Raw genomic sequence first — 21,743 nt, forward strand, 5'->3', positions numbered from 1 at the left:
TGCCAGAGCATGTGAGAAAACGAGAAGCGTGGCTGCGAGTGGGAGTGCAACTGCCGCTGCTCCTCGGCTTGTTGACAAAAAAGACGCCAGAAGCTAAATGTGGAAGTATTTGAGCGATGTCTCTGACAGTGAGGGCAAGCCTACGGACACCACGAGGCCTGTCTGTGACACAGGGTTTAGATCCCTGCAAACCAAGGGAGCCTTGGCTAAGCACCCGCCGACCGGCATCCAGAGCTGTTTAAAGAATTTAAAGACAGACAGGTTAGCGAATGTGAGAGATAACATAATTACATCATGCTCAGCCCCTGCCCTCAAATCTAAGTCAAACAAGTGAAATTTATTTTGTGGCAAACGAACGTTTTCGTAGTTTGACGAGGCAATTAATGGCAATGATAACTGTCTAATATCTGTTTAGCTAACTTACCAATGTGGCTAACATCTGCCATGTACATTTTGTCAATAATTATTTATATTACTGTACTATTACATGTTAATAAAATATAAAGTTAACTATCAAAGAAATCACATAAACTCAAGTATAAAGAAGAGACCATGTTGTAAGAAAAGCCTTAAGAGATAAACTATAATTTTATTGATCATGAAAATAATAAAAGAAAAGTATCTTGACTTGGTATCGGTATGGAAACCAAAATGTTGGTATCGTGACAACACTAGTTCAGGGTGTTGTTTGAATGTGGGCTTAATTCAGCTGTTCTGACAGGTTGTTTGTGAGTCACCTGACCTGCTGAACTGGAACACTCAGTTCCTCTGCACCTCTCCTTTAAAGGTCACATGTCATGGCCATTCCCACTGATCATAACTCCATAGTTGAGGTCTTCTCTGTGTTAGAGTTTTACTCCCTACAGAGTGTACTTTGAGGGTTTTGACTCTGCAGACCGTTTACATGCAGAAAAACCTTCATAACACACAAGGGGACGGGTGATAACCAGAAAAGCATGACATGTGACCTTTAACTCCACATGGTGTCTTTTAATAACACCTTCATGGCTCCAGGCGTATGGTCCCATTGTCAAGCACCAGCCCTTCAACAGGTTATTAACAGGAGGGCGGGGCGATGGTGAATAATATCTTGGTACTTATTTAGTGGTGATTGTCACAAAGCAGGTTTCTTCCTACAGACAGACTATTCAGATGCATAGTGCCCCCGCGGCCACTAGGGGGCCCCCAAGCTGAACGTTCGGGTTCAGCCTCAATATATTTGGGGAGAATTCAAATGAGCCGTCTTTATTTGAAGAGAGCCAAGCCCCTTCCTGTGAACGGTGAATCATTATTTACAAATCAAATGTAGGATATAAACTCAACTAAACTGCAATGATAGCAAAGCTGAGGCTTGTGTTTGTGGGGATCAATAAAGTCAGATCAAGGTGGCTTTTATTTTGAAGGCTGTTCTTCATGGCTTTTATTTTGAAGGCTGTTCTTCATGGCTTTTATTTTGAAGGCTGTTCTTCATGGCTTTTATTTTGAAGGCTGTTCTTCATGGCTTTTATTTTGAAGGCTGTTCTTCATGGCTTTTATTTTGAAGGCTGTTCTTCATGGCTTTTATTTTGAAGGCTGTTCTTCATGGCTTTTATTTTGAAGGCTGTTCTTCATGGCTTTTATTTTGAAGGCTGTTCTTCATGGCTTTTATTTTGAAGGCTGTTCTTCATGTCGCTCTTAATCCAAAGGCAGTTTATCTGATTTGTTCAAAGTTGATATTTTTTCTAAAACCGTATTTAACATTTTTCTTCCAGGTGTGATCTCCAAGTCTGACTCGGGCCAGGACTCCTCCTCCCCCTTCTCCACCCCCCACACTCGGGGGGGTTTCTCCTCCTCCCCCACCACGCCTCGAGCAGCGCCCCCCCCTCAGGGCCCCCTCCCCCAGCATCTCCTCCCCCCCCAGCTCCCTCGTGTCCCTCCCACCCCCCCCTCTCACCTGGGCCCCCTCTTCCCCCCCTCTCACCTGGGCCCCCCTTTCCCCTCCTCTCACCTGGGCCCCCCCTTCCCCCCCTCTCACCTGGGAGCCCCCTTCCCCAACTCTCACCTGGGACCCTCCTTCCCCCCCTCTCAACTGGGACCCCCCTTCCCCCACTCTCACCTGGGACCCCCCTCTCACCTGGGACCCCCCGCCTTCCCCCTTTCAGCTGACGCCCCCTCCCAGGGCCTCACCTCCCTGCCCCCCCCAGGCCTGACGCACCCCGGCCTCCCCTCCATGCTGCAGAGCCCCCCCGCCCTCATCAAGGTAAGCAGAGGAAACTATCTGTTAAGGATGATACATGCTTTTATTTTGAAATGTTAGTATACACTAAAATATTATATGGGAATAGAGCAAATGGTTATTTTACATTACAGTTTTTGTCGCTTTTATTTTGAAAGTTAGATCTATGTCACTTTTTAAAATCAGATCTAAGTCACTTTTTAAAATCAGATCTAAGTCACTTTTTAAAATCAGATCTAAGTCACTTTTTAAAATCAGATCTAAGTCACTTTTTAAAATCAGGTCTAAGTCACTTTTTAAAATCAGATCTAAGTCACTTTTTAAAATCAGGTCTATGTCACTTTTTAAAATCAGGTCTCAGTCACTTTTTATTTATTTTTTTAAAGTAAATTCTCAATGACTTTCTTTTGAATGAACATCTTTGTCTCTGTCTGAGATGAGTGTGACTCTTTAAAGCTGCCTCTCCACTAACCCCTCCCCTAAACTCCCCCTCCGTCCAGCAGCAGAGGAAGAGTCAGAAGAGGAAAGCCGACACTACGACTCCCGCCAACGACCAGCTCAGCGAGTCCTCGCCCGCCGACGCCCGGCTGCGGCGCGACAGCATCCGCCCGGCCAAGACACCCAGGAAGGAGGCGTCTCAGCCGGACTCCCAGCTGCACCCGGGCGGGGGGGTGCTGCTGGGGGGGGGCGTCGGGGGGGGCGGGTCTCTGAGCAGGCAGGAGCAGATGAGGTCCTGTAACAGAGTCCTCAAAGAACTGCTCTCTAAGAAACACATCGGATACGCATGGCCCTTCTACAAGCCGGTCGACGCCCGAGCGCTGGGGCTGCACGACTACCACGACATCATCAAGTACCCCATGGACCTGAGCACTGTGAAGGTCAGTACTACAGAGTACTACACACTGTGTGCAAGTACTACAGAGTACTCACATACTGTATGATGAGTCAACCAGTTAAGATCCAGACGTCCGTGACTAAAATCCTTAATCCGGTTAAATATAGTTAAAAAAAACCTAATTTATATCGCAGGGGAAAAAAATATCACAATGTCATTTTTTTTCAATATCGTGCAGCCCTAGTTCACACTGTGCACAAGTACTACAGAGCAGGGTTTCCGCTAGCCGGTAATTACCGTTTTTAGCTGGTAAAATTAATTTAAAAAACGTAAATTCAAAATCTGCCGGTCAAAATGTCCGGTAATAATTAGGGATGCTCCGATCGATTGGCCGCCAATCATTATCGGCCGATGTTCACTCTTAATAGTTTGATCGGTGCTCTCTATAAAGGCCGGTCAGGAGAGCTGGGTCTGATCGATATGGACATAAACGCGAGTGAAGTCAGTGTTTCCCCCAGGATGGAGTCATAGCAGCGGTGCTAAGGTCCACTTTTTGCCCGGTCTTTAGTAGAAATGTTCGTCGTGTGAGTTCCACACGTTCACTCTACGGTGTTTTACCTTCTGTGATGCGCAAGCTGATGACGTCACCATCATCACTACTTCACGTCAAGACGAGTTCACTTTTTCCCCCCTCAACTTTGTGGAAAAATGCGGGGATTATGCCTTTTGATAAATATGCGCCATTTTGCTGATTATGAGGTAAATTCTGCGATCGCAGGATCGCGTTTTTCTGGAGGGTCTAACAAGTACTAACACCCCATGGACCTAAGCACTGTGAAGGTCAGTACTACACACTGTTTACAAGTACTAAAGAGTACTTGCATACTGCAGTACGAGTACTAACACCCCGCCTGTAGTCTCAGTTGATTGAATGGAAACGGTCTCCTGTGCTTCTTCAGCAACTTCTGTGATTTAAATGGTGTGTGTGTGTGTGTGTGTGTGTGTGTGTGTGTGTGTGTGTGTGTGTGTGTGTGTGTGTGTGTGTGTGTGTGTGTGTGTGTGTGTGTGTGTGTGTGTGTGTGTGTGTGTGTGTGTGTGTGTGTGTGTGTGTGTGTGTGTGTGTGTGTGTGTGTGTGTGTGTGTGTGTGTGTGTGTGTGTCAGAAAAAGCTTGACGGCCGGCAGTACCGAGGCGCTCCGGAGTTCGCTGCTGACGTCCGGATGATGTTCTCCAACTGCTACAAGTACAACCCCCCCGACCACGACGTGGTCAACATGGCCCGAAAACTACAGGTGAGGAGCGGGTGGTGTGCAAAACGCATTGTGAAGTCAGTACGGGAGAGGATCGGGCCACATGTTCTAAGTTTAAAGAATTCTGAGTTTGAAATCTGAATTCAGAATTTCAAATTTTTGAATTTAGATTTATTTCAGAGATCTGACCGAAAGTGTTTATTGTAAAAACGCATGCAGTTCTGAGACCAGCGTCAGACTCCTGACTTTACTTCTTATTTTATATTCTTATATAACAAATGTTTTTCTCTTTTTCTGAAAAAGTAAATTCTGAGATAATTTTTTTATTATTAAAATCTAAGATTAAAGTCAGTTTTCTGACTTTTGGTTAGATCAAAAAAAATAAACTAAACAAAAAATTCCCATTCATGGTTAAAGGTGAACAGATGAAGGTGATCAGATATTCTATAATGTGTGCGTTTCAGCAGAATAACAGAAGTAGAGAGCAAAGAGTTCTGCACTGCGTACTGTTTTATAATCAGCTCAACCAGAGTCTGGTCTCTTGCAGTAAGATGAGATCAGAATACTTTATTGATCCCATGTTGGGAAATGTTTGTGTTGCAGCAGCATAAAGAGACAAGGCATTGTACAATACAAATTAAAAGACAGGAAATAAACATTCCAAAATCTCAATAGAAATAAAATAGCATTAAAAAAATATATAAAATATAAAATGTGGAAGTACGGATGTGCAGCAGCTCTGCTCACTGTCTCTCCTCCCTCAGGACGTGTTTGAGATGCGTTTCGCTAAGATGCCGGACGAGCCCGAGGACCGGACCCCGACCCCCTCCTCCGCTCTGCACCCCGCCCTCTCCGCTGCTCTGCACCCCGCCCCCTCCTCCGCTCTGCACCCCGCCCCCTCCATACGACAAGCCCCACCCCCTCCCGCCCCCTCCGAGGACTCCAGCTCCTCCGAGTCCGAGTCGTCGGGCGGAGAGTCGGACCACGAGCGGGAGCACCGATTGGTCGAATTACAGGAACAGGTCAGAGTGGTGAGATAGAAATAGAAAGATGTGTTTTTATTCTTGTGTTGTTTTTAGTTTTGCAGATTTCCTACAAAACGAGGACCTAAATGTGTTTCCTTTAGGAGGAAGAACTCTCAAGATTGTGCTTGAAAGATGAACTAAAGTACATTTATATTTAAAATAAATGAAAGTTTATAAAGCCATCAAATAAAATAGAACATTCTCCGTGAATAACAGAAGAAGTAAAAACACATTTAAGGCGAGACACGGCAGGCTAAAACATCGTAAGTGCTACTGAAAAGTCCACTTCAGGAGCACTTACCAAACCTTCCAGTTTTAATCCTATCAATATGCTGAATATACAGAAAAGTTTGTTCATCATTCATAGCCTGAATTATATAACATTTTATACCTAAAAACGTGGCGAAAATGTATACTTTACGGCAGTATTTTCTAGGGGTGAACCGAATGGGAAATTCAAAAGGCCAAAACCGATACCGAAAATAGGAAACAGTTGGCCGAATGCCGAAAGGCCGAAAATGATTAATAGAAATATATATATATATATTGTATACATTTTTTACCAATGTCAGTAGGCCTACAACTAACTAGTGTAAATAAAGACTGTAACAGCCAGGCCTTCAACAACAACAAATGCACCTATAAGCCTGGTAAGCTAACGTGTTGTTGTGATGACGTAATCAAAACGCGGCGACAAGCACGGCGCGCGACCATGCTCGCGGCTGGCTCACAGCCAACATGTCTGCCGCTTGGAGATATTTCCAAATATCAGAGAGAGAGGCGTGGATTGCGATTTGTAAAACGTGTTCAGCTGACATTTCTCGAGGGGGTGTAACTGCAAAGACTTTCACCACTTCGGGATTACTCCACCACTTGAAATCAAAACACCCGGACAAATATGAGGAGTATGATCAACGTAACCCTGTTCTCTGACATTCGGTGGAAAGGGCCTTTTTAACCTTTTTCGGCCGATAATTTTCGGTGGCCGAATATTCGGTGCATCCCTAGTTTTTTCTGATTTATGGAGTGATAAAAAGAGATATCCAAAATCCCTTCTGTAAAAACTTTAGATTCTAATATGACCACAAATTGACACAAGAATTTTGAACCTGGCTTTATCCAAAGTTCAGATTTTGGTTCCGGGCAAAAATTACGGCCCAGCCCACTTTTAGGGGGAAACAACGCTGTCATTTGAACGGCGGTCAATTCAAACTCTGAAGTTTTTGCCAATCCGATCAGAAATGTAAGGAAACTGTTGATTGTCTGATCTTCAAAGAGCCCGATGACGATGGCCAGTCAGGCAAATCGCCAGTCAGGCAAATCAGTCAAACAAACAAACAAACAATCACATTAAATCATTGGAAATCCACAATCGGGCTCGATATATGGTTAAATTAAAATCAGTAGGCGAGGCCGTAATTTCTCCAGCTGTTACTCTCATGAGCGAGGCGGAAAATAATAGTGTTGTCATGCCAACAAGCTGCTGTGTCGTTTATTGCTCCTCAAACATTAAAACAAATCCAGGGTTCATTGTTTCTGCACTTCCTCTAAGAAGAAAGGAGCTCAGTGGCTTCAGACTCGACCGCCATTCACATGACAGCGTTGGTTTCCCCCAAAAGTGGGCGGGGCCGTAAAGTGACGTAGATGCTACTCTCATCTACGGACATCGATCGACTGCTGCTATATTTAACCATATATCGAGCCCGCTCGTCGATAGAGAAGTGCAGTGACGCGTCCTAAAACTCGGAAGTAAACTCCTTCTGGTTCCTTCGTCAAAAAGCAATGCAATTTCTCCATAGGATTTTGGAAAATAGCTCGAAATAAGGTCTGTGGTTGAAACACATTCAAGAGACGAATCACGTTTTGTTCAGCCGGATAATATCATTTTCGAATCATAAATCTAGTCGTCAGAAGCAAAATGCTAAGGTTAAAACTAACTAGAGCAGGCTCGCTGCTTCAGCGTCACCCCGACTTCAGATCCATATTCAAACACACAGATTCTAGATGGAACGAGTTGAAGCGTTTGTTTGAACAGTCTGCAGGAGGCAGGGACTTGCTCTCAAGCAGAACAGAAACTAACTTAGAGGAGTGTTTACGTGTTCGGCGTAATGACGTACAACGTCCTCCACGACTTCTGTAGTCCTATTCAGCCACTTGGTAACAACCATCGTTTCTCAGACACGTCCACTCTTCAGAGATCACCAGTGGGGTCACTGCTGATGATTTAATGTAGAACAAAACGTGATCGGTCTCTTCAATGTGTCTCAACCACAGACCTTAGTTCAGCTAGTTTCCTAAACCCTATGGAGAGATCCCATTGGCTCTGAGACCAGGGAGCAGGAAGTGGAGAGATCCCATTGGCTCTGAGACCAGGGACCAGGAAGTGGAGAGATCCCATTGGCTCTGAGACCAGGGACCAGGAAGTGGAGAGATCCCATTGGCTCTGAGACCAGGGAACAGGAAGTGGAGAGATCCCATTGGCTCTGAGACCAGGGAACAGGAAGTGGAGAGATCCCATTGGCTCTGAGACCAGGGAACAGGAAGTGGAGAGATCCCATTGCTTTTTGTCGAAGGAACCGGCAGTGTTAAAAATGCTAACTTACTTCCGGGTTTTAGGACGCGTCACTGCGGTTCTCCATTGTTTGCCTGACTGGCCATCGTAACCGGGCTCTTTGAAGATCCACAAATCCACGGTTTTCTTACATTTCTGATCGGATTGGCAAAAAACGTCAGAGTTTGAATTGACCGCCGTTCAGATGACAGCGTGGTTTCCCCCTAAAGTGGGCTGGGCCGTAATCTTTGCCCGGAAGTGACGCATGTGCTACTCTCATGTATCGCCACTGAAGAGGATTGGGGCCACGTTTGATTAGTTCTTTAGAGATCTGACCAAAAGAGATTGTGGTTTTTTTCTGACTTCAATCTCAGAATTCTGGAATTAAAATAGTTATTTCTGAAAATCTAAATTCTGAGATGTTCCTGGTGGAGTGGGAGGGGGCGTAGGAGACGGTGTTTGTATTGTTATTGTTCTGAATATCTGTCTGTTTGTTTGCAGCTGAAGGCGGTCCACGAGCAGCTGGCCGCCCTCTCGCAGCCCCCCCCCAAACCCAAGAAGAAAGAGAAGGAGAAGGAGAAGAAGAAGGAGAAAGAGAAGGAGAAGGAGAAGGAGAAGAAGCACAAGAAGAAGATGGAGGAGCCGCTGGAGCCCCCCCCCTCCATGACGCTTCAGACCTCCAAGAAAAACAAGAGCAGCAAAGAACCCGTGGTCCTGAAGAAGGAGCGCAAAAAACCTGGGTAGGTGGGAGGGGTCGCAGAAAACAAGTGTTGAGAAATAACTTCCATATTCTCTCCGAGAGTAAAACGGTACTTTTACCACAACGACCCAATTTGCAGGAGCTGAGCTGAGAAGTGGATCCTTTAGGAAAGAATCTCATGTGGGAGAACATTTCACTAAAGTACATTTTAGTTTAAATAACTTCAAGTTTATAATTCCATAAATAAAATATAACATTGTCTGGTAATAACTAGGGCCGGGACTTTAACGCGTTAATTAAGATTAATTAATTACACAAAAATGAACGCATTTTAATCGCACTTATTTTTGCACCGCGGAACGTTTCTCACTGGATGAGTTTCAGGCGTACCGATTATACTGGAGCACCAACTAACGTTCATGACTTCAGACAACAACAAACCACAGTGAACAATAGTCAAACATGAAGGAAGAAGCTGATGAGACCGCTTTGGTTGGCCCCGTGGATGGGACATTTTGTTTTAAAAAACGGACGGATGGAAGCGTCGATAAGAGCACGGTTGTTTGCAAATTATGCAAAAAGGAATTTGCATATCACCGCAGCACATCAAGCCTCAAGTATCACCTCAATGCAAAACATATAGCAGCTAGCGTGGAAGCTAGCGTGGACGTTAGCCCGACTCGGAGTACAAGGACCCACACCCAATTCGCGTTGATCAAACAGTGGCCTATGCAACAGAGAGATTTTATTTTTCATCAGGATATTGGAAGAATAGGAGGGATTGAGGTCAATCACTCGCACTTTTTTATTTTATTTTAAATGGTACACTTTATGTTGAACTATTTATTACGTTGTTGGTGCAACTGGCACTTTATGTTGAACTGTTTATTGTTTGGGCCAAGGTTATTGAGAGAGTTGGACTGAAATTGATTAGATTTTTTAAATCAACTGTTGGTAAATCAACAAAGTCTGTTCTGGCCTCTGAAGCAACAGAGAGATGTTTTCTAATAGTCAGGGTTTCCAATGTTCTGAATGTACTTGAAAGTATTGTGTTTTACTTCAAAAACAAAGTGTTATAGTTTACAGAAGGTCTACCTACCTATAGGCTTCCTGAATCTCTGAAATGTACTATATTCCTAAATATGCTATTGCTACACTTTATGGCAAAAATGGCACTTTTCAGTTGGTCTTGGTTAAGGACCACCTTGAAATGTTTTGTTGCTTAAGCTTATGTATTCAGTCATTATTCAATTGTATACTAAAATCCATGTGAAAAAAATTGCTTCTCACTGTTCTCAGGTCAGATATTTATATGCGATTAAAAATGCGATTAATTTCGATTAATTAATTACAAAGCCTCTAATTAATTAGATTAATTTTTTTAATCGAGTCCCGGCCCTAGTTATAACACAACAGAACACATTTAAGAGAAAAACAACGTATTTAAGAGACACCAACATATTCTCTTTAAAGACCTCAAATTACAAGGACAAGAAATACAACTTAATAAGGGAAAATTGCAGTTTGCTCGATAAAAAAAACGTAATATATTTGAAAGAAATGAAGGATTGAAGTCACACATTTCCAGAGAAACAGAAACAATAAAACCATTAAAAAGCATCCAGACCGGGAGATGGCCGTTAATTTGACCAATTTAGGTTTAGAACTCTTGGGGTGTTTCTCAATGTCGAGGACGCTTGCTTGGTAGCACATGTCTTCCGAGTCAGGTCCTTCAGAGGCGAGGCAAGAATCCTTCCTAGCCTCAGAAAACGAAGAATTGTGGAACAGGCTAACAGGTGTGCGTCATATGAGAGGCCCCGCCTTAAATGGAGCGCGATTTCCGCCAAAGACTTTGGAAATTGGTCCGTGCGCAAAGCATTGTGGGGATTTTAGGACCGCGGAGGCCTCGAAATTTCTCGCTACGAAGGACGCCGGCCTCGGTAGAATTCCAAGAATCCTGGACATCGGAACAGTCCTTCGGCGGCACTCGATGACGTAGCATCGCTCTGGAGCAGCCTTCCTCGACATTGAGAAACACCCTTGGACCCTCTTGAGTTTAGTCTCTAGTTGTTTCCTGTGTTGTTTGTGTCTCACAGATGTTCTAATAACTGGAGCGTGTGTAATCCTTTGTCCCTGCAGGAAGAAGGAAGGAGTTAAACACAGTCGCCCGCTCGTGGCTCCTCAGCCCGGCCCGACGCCACTCGTCCCCTCGGCCGCTCTGGAAGCAGAGGATGAACTGGGTGAGTCCTAATGTCCCTCTATTCACCTGGGACCAGGTGAGCATCACCTGGGCCCAGGAGTTCAAAACTTTTCATCTCAATCAGATCCGATCCCATTTTGAAATCTCATTTTTTGTGATCCAGGATCAGACAAGTCGGCCAGATTTTGTCCCTGGAGTTCAAAGCAATTCAGGATAGGATCAGCCTGATCCAGATTACGATTTTTCAAGATGACTAGATCCTGAATATCAGTGCTTTAATCCGACCGATCGCCATCTAGTGGACATGAAAAATAATACAAGGAAGACAAGAGACCACATTGCAGAGACATCTATAATGTCTAATTATATTTTTTTATTTGAAAGGTGATGACAGATGATGGACTTTTTTTTTGTAGAAGATATTTTTACTTTAATCTAAATTACATTTGTGATTGAAAATCTTTGCTGTGATACTTTTATGAGCATAAACATTTCTGTCATCAACATTTGGTTGAAAACAAAATAGGCCACCACAAACGTGAGCAAAAATTAAATGTATTTCCCATGAAGGCTAAAAATGGTGTATTATTTCAGTTAACACACTTTGCCATCTTATTTAAATTGAAACATATTTTAAAATAAATTGTACAGTACATTTTGCTCTGGTAATCCACTGGAAATCCACCCCTCTGGTGGGATCAGGGTAATCCAGTTTTTTGGGATCAAACTGATCCCAATCCTGTGTTGTCGGTTTGAACTACCCATTTTGAAGATTTGATCCAGATTAAAGCTTGGATTGGATTTCCTGATCTGATCGGATATCAAAGTGATCCTAATCCTGTTGTTTGGGTTTTGAACTCCCCAAAAACCTAATCTGATCTGATCAGATAGGGATTAAAGGTTTTGAACTCCTGGGCCCTGGAGATTAGAATCAGGTTCATCACCAGGTGGGTTTACACGTACAAGGAATTTGACTTGGTGTCATGGTGCTTTCATAAAAGCAAAACAAACAAAAAAACACAGATAGAAAACTATTTGAAGAAAAATAATAAAAAAATATAGTAAAATATAGGATGCTAGTAAGGATGCCGGTAAGGATGCCGGTAAGGATGCTAGTAAGGATGCCAGTAAGGATGCGAGATATTAACAGATATTAAAGGGGCACATTTATGAGATGATAACAGTGGTACATTTAAAAACGACCCTTTTTAAAATGTTTTTTTCAGACCTGCTGTTGTGGAATCTAACCGCTTGGGGTTGTATTTATAATGTCCCGGCCATGTTTCCTCCCCAGATGTGTTCGGGGCCGTCACGTCGGAGCGGGGGAAGCCGATGTCGTACGAGGAGAAGCGGCAGCTGAGTCTGGACATCAACAAGCTGCCCGGAGACAAGCTGGGCCGAGTCGTTCACATCATCCAGACCCGAGAGCCGTCGCTGAAGAACTCCAACCCCGACGAGATCGAGATCGACTTCGAGACGCTAAAGCCGTCCACGCTGCGGGAGCTGGAGAAGTACGTGTGCACCTGCCTGAAGAAGAAGAAGAAGACGTCAGGTAGGATGACTCGGCATTACTCATTGTTGGGAAGATAGTGAATGTCTTCTTCCAATCTGAGAGCAACATGCTAACAAAGGTCTCCCAACTGTAGCTGTGTACATGACAGGATGTGTGATTACCGAGAGCAGGGGTTCCCAAAGTGTGGTTGCTACCCCCCCGGGAGATGATTAAACTTTTTTTTAAAATTATTATTATTATTTGTATTATTATTAATAATACCGTGTGCATGGACATTTTTCCCGGGCAGACTGGCCATCTGTAGAATTTCCCCGCAGCGAGGTTCCCCCCGTTGACAATTCACTAGATCCTGAGATTGAAGCTCAAGCCGGTGACCGGTGATTATTTACAATTTTGAGAAAAAGTCAGAATCTTTTGAGATTAAGTCCGATTTTTGAGAAGAAGTCTGGCTTTTCAGATTTTTTGAGAAGACTCAGTATTTTGTAAATGACAGGATGTATGATTACCTAGAAGAACCGGTATTCCTCCATCTAGTGACTGTGTGACTCCCTCTCTTGGATATCAGCATGTGAAGGACACTGTTCAGGAACTAGTTGATGCTCTGCAGTGTTTCCCACAGATCTGAAATATACTTGGGGGGGTGGTGGTAGCGGGGGGGGGGATGGGGGGTTGAGGTGACGTGCAACAACATTAACCTTTCTGTTGCTCGCTTGTTAGCAGACCATTCACGCGATGGCAGAGCGAACAGGTACAGGCAGGGCCCATAATGATAGCCCTATAGTTTAAATCTACTACCCACACATAAACATATGGAAATGGGTTACTATTTTTAAAAAAAAAGTATTTATAAATGTATTTAGGAACCTATCCATGTGATTATAAGTGGGGGTCGACCTCAAATCCTCTAGGGGGGTCCGGGGGCATGCTCCCCCGGTAAGATTTTAATTTGAGTTAAATGCATCAATCTGGTGCTTTTTGAGGGGAAAATAAAGAGACTAGATCTATGGAAACACCTATATTAAACAGAACTGTATACATTTCAATAATCATAAAATCATGGCCATAACCAATAACATACCATTTCCAATATGAAAAAAACACTGAAACTTATAGTTATGAGTGTGTCTGTGCTCCTGAACCAGCCTCTCCTGTCTCTCTCCTCTCTCCTAGTTTTAGCTCTCAACAAGTTTTAAAAGTGTATCTTACCTTTTTTCACCTAGTTAACTTTTTATTTATTTATTCATGCATATTTTACTAATCACATTACATGACATTTCATTTAGCTGACGCTTTTATCCAAAGCGACTTATAATGACCGATTACAGAGACATTCTCCCTGGAGTAACTAAGGGCTAAGTGCCTTACTCAAGGGCAAACTAGAATGAACTCACAGCCTTCCGATCTTCAGCCCACCTCACTATCCATTAGACCAATCACTACCCTCTCAAATGGAAATATGTGTTTACATAAATGGTGACCACACCGTTTGAGACCCACTGAGAACTTAGACTAAGTTAACTATCTAAACACTCAGAGTCCTTTACCTCAACTGAGCTGAGGTTATCCCGAGCTTGAATGACACACAGAGACCAATCAAGGGCTTTGATTTATGATCTGTATGACAGTGGCCATGTCGGCAGGCCACAGGCCATCATGTAGACAGCCAGTCACCCTGTGTGAGGCAGGCCACTTAACAGGCCAGAAGGAGGCGAGATCAGAGCAAGGGAGCGAGGGATCATTGTCCACAAGTTAATCGATCGCAGATGGCGTCGTGGTCACGGACGAATAAAAAAATAAAAATAAAATAAAAATATTATTTAAAAAAATAAAAATAAAAAATAAAAATACCTAAATGGGTCGCGAAATATACTTGGGCGGCCGTTAATATACCTGGGCGGCCCGCCCAAGTATAGTCTATGTGTGGGAAACCCTGCTCTGTATGTGATGACTCCTTCCATTCTGGAGAGGATCACAGATACATGGATCCTGAGACTGAAGCTCAAGCCGGGGACCAGGGAGATTTAATATTTTTAAGTATTCAGAAAAAGTCAGAATTTTGTGAAAAAGTCAGAATTCAAATATTCAGATTTAATAAAAGTGCAAATGGGAGGAAATTATCCAAATGTATGAGAACATTACAGAAACTCTCAGAGAATACAAATATAAGTTAAAGTTAAAACTCAAAGGTTTTTACAGTTTAAAGGGGACCTATTATGCAAGTCACTTTTTGATATCTTTTATACATCACCATGTGTCCCCCGGTGTGTCCCCCGGTGTGTCCCTGGTGTGTCCCTGGTGTGTCCCCGCCCCGCACCCGCGACGTGCAATACCGAACCCGCCCCGCTACCCACACATATTGCCAATTAGTTCCGCAACCGACCCGAACCCGCATATACTGTATATGAGCAGTGAAAACGTGCAATTATTAACACACAGTTGCATATTTCTCTCAAAAAGCGTGGGATGTTATTCTCTCCATCTAGGATGACACCAAAAGCCTCCCAGATGTTGGGTTTCGCTCTTGAGGAAGAGTTATTGAAAATGCTTTATTCTCCGCTAGAGAGCTTCAGCTCAGCCATTCAGAATGTGGCGCGCTCAGCAGCAGACTGATGCGCTGCAGAGGTTATGATTATGCGCGGTCCCTCGGGGGAGAGGTCTGAGGATTCAAACAGTAAACTAAATTATTATTATTTAAATATATTTATTATGCAACACCCGCGACCCGACCCGCACCATCTTTGTTTTACCCAGAACCGAACCCGGAAAAAGCGTTTGAAAAAATACCACCTGCGAATCACTTTTTTTGCGGGTCACCCGTCTGGTACCCGACCCGATGCAGGACTCTGCCCCAAATCAGCACTTTAGAAACAGGAAGTGAAACAGAGGGATATGAGGCTAGAATCTGTTTGGTGTTTGGAGCAGAACTCTTCAGAGACATGTTTTTTATATATTTGTATCTGAGACCTTTGCTATAGCCTGAAGACAGCCTGACCTAGGTGACCTTTACATTATTTTTGTGAATTCAGATTTCAGTATTTTTGGGAGTAATTCAGGGTTGATTTGAATGTGTGTTTTGTTCCAGCAGAGAAGCCTCTGGATAACGTGAGGACGATGAAGGCGGGATCCTCGTCTTCAGGCAGCAGCGACTCCTCGGACAGTGAAGACTCTAACATTGGTAAATCACACAATACTATATAACACCACGCCATAAAGAAACACAGACTGAGTACACCTGATGACAGCAGGAAGCGACCAATAACACCTGTGTGCCGCCTCAACACAGTTAATAACTGTCTCTCAACCCGTTAGCATGTTTAGCTGCATGTTTCTCTTAACATCCTGTTTGCACTGTAAAGCACTTTGAGCTGCACGTGGTGTATGACGGCACAGCTACTGGTGTTTCCTCCGTGTATTAAAAGCACTGTGTGTTTCAGGGCTGGTTCCCAAGAGGAAGCTCTCCACTAACAGAGACCCTAAGAGGCTGCACCCCCCCCTGCACCTCAGCACCGCCGCCCCCCAGCCTCAGGTGGTCCAGCCCCCCCCCCCGGTGGTCCCGTCTCTGGACGCCTCGCAGCTGATTGGTGCAGGATTCGATCCTATGGCTCAGTTCATGAACCCTCACCTGACTCAGCACAACTCTGAGCCCCCCCCCACCATCACTGCTGCTGCTGCCCCCCCCGCAGGCCTCCTCAACACACCTGCCGAGACGCACCTGTTCCTGAACCAACATCCCATCGTACCCTCCCCAGGTACTCACACACTGCACCAATCAGACCTGACCTGACTCAGGGTTCAGGACTCATAATGCTGACTCAGGGTTCAGGACTCATAATGCTGACTCAGGGTTCAGGACTCATAATGCTGACTCAGGGTTCAGGACTCATGATGCTGACTCAGGGTTCAGGACTCATGATGCTGACTCAGGTCAGGGTTCAGGACTCATAATGCTGACTCAGGGTTCAGGACTCATAATGCTGACTCAGGTCAGGGTTCAGGACTCATAATGCTGACTCAGGTCAGGGTTCAGGACTCATAATGCTGACTCAGGTCAGGGTTCAGGACTCATGATGCTGACTCAGGGTTCAGGACTCATAATGCTGACTCAGGTCAGGGTTCAGGACTAATAATGCTGACTCAGGTCAGGGTTCAGGACTCATAATGCTGACTCAGGGTTCAGGACTCATAATGCTGACTCAGGGTTCAGGACTCATGATGCTGACTCAGGGTTCAGGACTCATGATGCTGACTCAGGGTTCAGGACTCATAATGCTGACTCAGGGTTCAGGACTCATAATGCTGACTCAGGGTTCAGGACTCATAATGCTGACTCAGGGTTCAGGACTCATAATGCTGACTCAGGGTTCAGGACTCATAATGCTGACTCAGGGTTCAGGACTCATGATGCTGACTCAGGGTTCAGGACTCATGATGCTGACTCAGGGTTCAGGACTCATAATGCTGACTCAGGGTTCAGGACTCATAATGCTGACTCAGGGTTCAGGACTCATAATGCTGACTCAGGGTTCAGGACTCATAATGCTGACTCAGGGTTCAGGACTCATAATGCTGACTCAAGTCAGGGTTCAGGACTCATAATGCTGACTCAGGGTTCAGGACTCATAATGCTGACTCAGAGTTCAGGACTCATAATGCTGACTCAGGGTTCAGGACTCATAATGCTGACTCAGGGTTCAGGACTCATGATGCTGACTCAGGGTTCAGGACTCATAATGCTGACTCAGTGTTCAGGACTCATAATGCTGAATCAGGTCAGGGTTCAGGACTCATAATGCTGACTCAGGGTTCAGGACTCATAATGCTGACTCAGGGTTCAGAACTCATAATGCTGACTCAGGGTTCAGGACTCATAATGCTGACTCAGGGTTCAGGACTCATAACGCTGACTCAGGTCAGGGTTCAGGACTCATAATGCTGACTCAGGTCAGGGTTCAGGACTCATCATGCTGACTCAGGGTTCAGGACTCATAATGCTGACTAAGGGTTCAGGACTCATAATGCTGAATCAAGTCAGGGTTCAGGACTCATAATGCTGACTCAGGGTTCAGGACTCATAATGCTGACTCAGGTCAGGGTTCAGGACTCATAATGCTGACTCAGGGTTCAGGACTCATAATGCTGACTCAGGGTTCAGGACTCATAGTGCTGACTCAGGGTTCAGGACTCATAATGCTGACTCAGGGTTCAGGACTCATAATGCTGACTCAGGGTTCAGGACTCATAATGCTGACTCAGGGTTCAGGACTCATAATGCTGACTCAGGTCAGGGTTCAGGACTCATAATGCTGACTCAGGGTTCAGGACTCATAATGCTGATTCAGGGTTCAGGACTCATAATGCTGACTCAGGGTTCAGGACTCATGATGCTGACTCAGGGTTCAGGACTCATGATGCTGACTCAGGGTTCAGGACTCATAATGCTGACTCAGGGTTCAGGACTCATAATGCTGACTCAGGGTTCAGGACTCATAATGCTGACTCAGGGTTCAGGACTCATAATGCTGACTCAGGTCAGGGTTCAGGACTCATAATGCTGACTCAGGGTTCAGGACTCATAATGCTGATTCAGGGTTCAGGACTCATAATGCTGACTCAGGGTTCAGGACTCATGATGCTGACTCAGGGTTCAGGACTCATGATGCTGACTCAGGGTTCAGGACTCATGATGCATGATGCTGACTCAGGGTTCAGGACTCATGATGCATGATGCTGACTCAGGGTTCAGGACTCATAATGCTGACTCAGGGTTCAGGACTCATGATGCTGACTCAGGGTTCAGGACTCATGATGCTGACTCAGGGTTCAGGACTCATAATGCTGACTCAGGGTTCAGGACTCATAATGCTGACTCAGGGTTCAGGACTCATAATGCTGACTCAGGGTTCAGGACTCATGATGCTGACTCAGGGTTCAGGACTCATAATGCTGACTCAGGTCAGGGTTCAAGACTCATGATGCTGACTCAGGACTCATAATGCTGACTCAGGGTTCAGGACTCATAATGCTGACTCAGGGTTCAGGACTCATAATGCTGACTCAGGTCAGGGTTCAGGACTCATGATGCTGACTCAGGGTTCAGGACTCATGATGCTGACTCAGGACTCATAATGCTGATTCAGGGTTCAGGACTCATAATGCTGACTCAGGGTTCAGGACTCATGATGCTGACTCAGGGTTCAGGACTCATGATGCTGACTCAGGGTTCAGGACTCATGATGCATGATGCTGACTCAGGGTTCAGGACTCATGATGCATGATGCTGACTCAGGGTTCAGGACTCATAATGCTGACTCAGGGTTCAGGACTCATGATGCTGACTCAGGGTTCAGGACTCATGATGCTGACTCAGGGTTCAGGACTCATAATGCTGACTCAGGGTTCAGGACTCATAATGCTGACTCAGGGTTCAGGACTCATAATGCTGACTCAGGGTTCAGGACTCATGATGCTGACTCAGGGTTCAGGACTCATAATGCTGACTCAGGTCAGGGTTCAGGACTCATGATGCTGACTCAGGACTCATAATGCTGACTCAGGGTTCAGGACTCATGATGCTGACTCAGGACTCATAATGCTGACTCAGGGTTCAGGACTCATAATGCTGACTCAGGGTTCAGGACTCATAATGCTGACTCAGGTCAGGGTTCAGGACTCATGATGCTGACTCAGGGTTCAGGACTCATAATGCTGATTCAGGGTTCAGGACTCATAATGCTGACTCAGGGTTCAGGACTCATGATGCTGACTCAGGGTTCAGGACTCATGATGCTGACTCAGGGTTCAGGACTCATGATGCATGATGCTGACTCAGGGTTCAGGACTCATGATGCATGATGCTGACTCAGGGTTCAGGACTCATAATGCTGACTCAGGGTTCAGGACTCATGATGCTGACTCAGGGTTCAGGACTCATGATGCTGACTCAGGGTTCAGGACTCATAATGCTGACTCAGGGTTCAGGACTCATAATGCTGACTCAGGGTTCAGGACTCATAATGCTGACTCAGGGTTCAGGACTCATGATGCTGACTCAGGGTTCAGGACTCATAATGCTGACTCAGGTCAGGGTTCAGGACTCATGATGCTGACTCAGGACTCATAATGCTGACTCAGGGTTCAGGACTCATGATGCTGACTCAGGACTCATAATGCTGACTCAGGGTTCAGGACTCATAATGCTGACTCAGGGTTCAGGACTCATGATGCTGACTCAGGGTTCAGGACTCATGATGCTGACTCAGGGTTCAGGACTCATAATGCTGACTCAGGGTTCAGGACTCATGATGCTGACTCAGGTCAGGGTTCAGGACTCATAATGCTGACTCAGGGTTCAGGACTCATGATGCTGACTCAGGATTCAGGACTCATGATGCTGACTCAGGGTTCAGGACTCATGATGCTGACTCAGGGTTCAGGACTCATAATGCTGACTCAGGGTTCAGGACTCATAATGCTGACTCAGGGTTCAGGACTCATAATGCTGACTCAGGGTTCAGGACTCATAATGCTGACTCAGGTCAGGGTTCAGGACTCATGATGCTGACTCAGGGTTCAGGACTCATGATGCTGACTCAGGACTCATAATGCTGATTCAGGGTTCAGGACTCATAATGCTGACTCAGGGTTCAGGACTCATGATGCTGACTCAGGGTTCAGGACTCATGATGCTGACTCAGGGTTCAGGACTCATGATGCATGATGCTGACTCAGGGTTCAGGACTCATGATGCATGATGCTGACTCAGGGTTCAGGACTCATAATGCTGACTCAGGGTTCAGGACTCATGATGCTGACTCAGGACTCATAATGCTGACTCAGGGTTCAGGACTCATAATGCTGACTCAGGGTTCAGGACTCATAATGCTGACTCAGGGTTCAGGACTCATAATGCTGACTCAGGGTTCAGGACTCATGATGCTGACTCAGGGTTCAGGACTCATGATGCTGACTCAGGGTTCAGGACTCATAATGCTGACTCAGGGTTCAGGACTCATGATGCTGACTCAGGTCAGGGTTCAGGACTCATAATGCTGACTCAGGGTTCAGGACTCATGATGCTGACTCAGGGTTCAGGACTCATGATGCTGACTCAGGGTTCAGGACTCATAATGCTGACTCAGGACTCAGGACTCATAATGCTGACTCAGGGTTCAGGACTCATAGTGCTGACTCAGGACTCATGATGCTGACTCAGGGTTCAGGACTCATAATGCTGACTCAGGTCAGGAATCAGGACTCATAATGCTGACTCAGGTCAGGAATCAGGACTCATAATGCTGACTCAGGACTCATAATGCTGACTCAGGACTCAGGACTCATAATGCTGACTCAGGACTCATGATGCTGACTCAGGGTTCAGGACTCATGATGCTGACTCAGGGTTCAGGACTCATGATGCTGACTCAGGACTCAGGACTCAGGATGCTGACTCAGGACTCAGGACTCAGGATGCTGACTCAGGTCAGGCTCTAAGCCTCATCCTGCTCCTCTCTGTTGAAAGGCTGATCTCTGATATCATTGTGATTGTTTGTTGTGTTTCTGCAGCGCTGCACGTCGCCCTCCCTCAGCAGCCGTCCCGACCGAGCCACCGGGCGGCGCCGCTCCCTCCCAAAGCCCCCCAGCACCCCCCCTCCTCGCTGCCCCCCCCCTCATCCCTCCCCACGTTACCCTCGCCCCCCCGCCCCCGTCCCCCCCGACCCCCCGTTGCACGCCATCTTGGGAACTCTCTCAGCTCAGCCCCCCCAGGCGCTACTGGAGGACGACGACGAGCCCCCCCCCTCAGAAGCCCCCACCCCTCTGAGTCAGGTGCAAAACTTCCTGCAGTCGCTGCAGCCTCGCCCCCCCGCCCCCCCCCCCCCCTCACTCAGAGACACGTGCATATGCGGCAGCCACCCCCTCACGTGCACACGCCCACGCAGCAGCAGAAGGGGGGGGGCGCCCTGCAGCAGAAGGTGCAGCAACTGATGCAGCAGCCGTCGCCGAGGGGGAAAAACACCGAAAGCTTCTCCACAGGTGAGGGGGGGGGGAACAATCATTATCATACAGATATAATAAATACATACATATACCTAAATAATATAAATACCTAACAAATATAAATTCCTCCAAAGCTATAAATAAATCTAAATACCTAAAAAATATGAACAAGATACCCCCTGCAGGGGGGGGGGGGGGGTGTGTGTGTGTGTGTGTGTGTGTGTGTGTGTGTGTGTGTGTGTGTGTGTGTGTGTGTGTGTTCCATAGAAACACGTTGGGGACGCTTTAGTTTCTCTATTCTCCGTCTCTAGCGTCAATTTTCACTACCTCGTCAAGCCGGGGTCTCTTAGCTACTTCCTGTTTCCAAAATAAGAGTACAATATAATTCAATGTTCCTGCCAGGTGTCCTGCGCCAGAGCCCCCCCCCTCTGATGATGAGCTCTCCTCAGATGCCTCAGTTT

At 45.8% G+C, this 21,743-nt stretch overlaps 1 protein-coding gene across 1 annotated transcript in view; it reads left to right on the forward strand.

The window, feature by feature from the left end:
* LOC307025506 (bromodomain-containing protein 4-like) overlaps positions 1-21,743 on the forward strand; it is a 38,230-nt gene extending 16,487 nt beyond the window's left edge. The window contains 12 exon segments of the mRNA XM_079694876.1: positions 1,752-2,239; positions 2,716-3,093; positions 4,213-4,341; positions 5,064-5,330; positions 8,377-8,615; positions 10,715-10,815; positions 12,070-12,327; positions 15,371-15,463; positions 15,723-16,037; positions 20,851-20,980; positions 20,982-21,318; positions 21,685-21,743. Coding sequence (XP_079551002.1) covers positions 1,752-2,239; positions 2,716-3,093; positions 4,213-4,341; positions 5,064-5,330; positions 8,377-8,615; positions 10,715-10,815; positions 12,070-12,327; positions 15,371-15,463; positions 15,723-16,037; positions 20,851-20,980; positions 20,982-21,270 — 2,687 coding nt within the window. The 3' untranslated portion in view covers positions 21,271-21,318; positions 21,685-21,743.

Source organism: Notothenia rossii (genome assembly GCF_949606895.1).
Source record: "Notothenia rossii genome assembly, contig: SUPER_1_unloc_1, whole genome shotgun sequence".
Classification (NCBI taxonomy): Eukaryota; Metazoa; Chordata; class Actinopteri; order Perciformes; family Nototheniidae; genus Notothenia; species Notothenia rossii.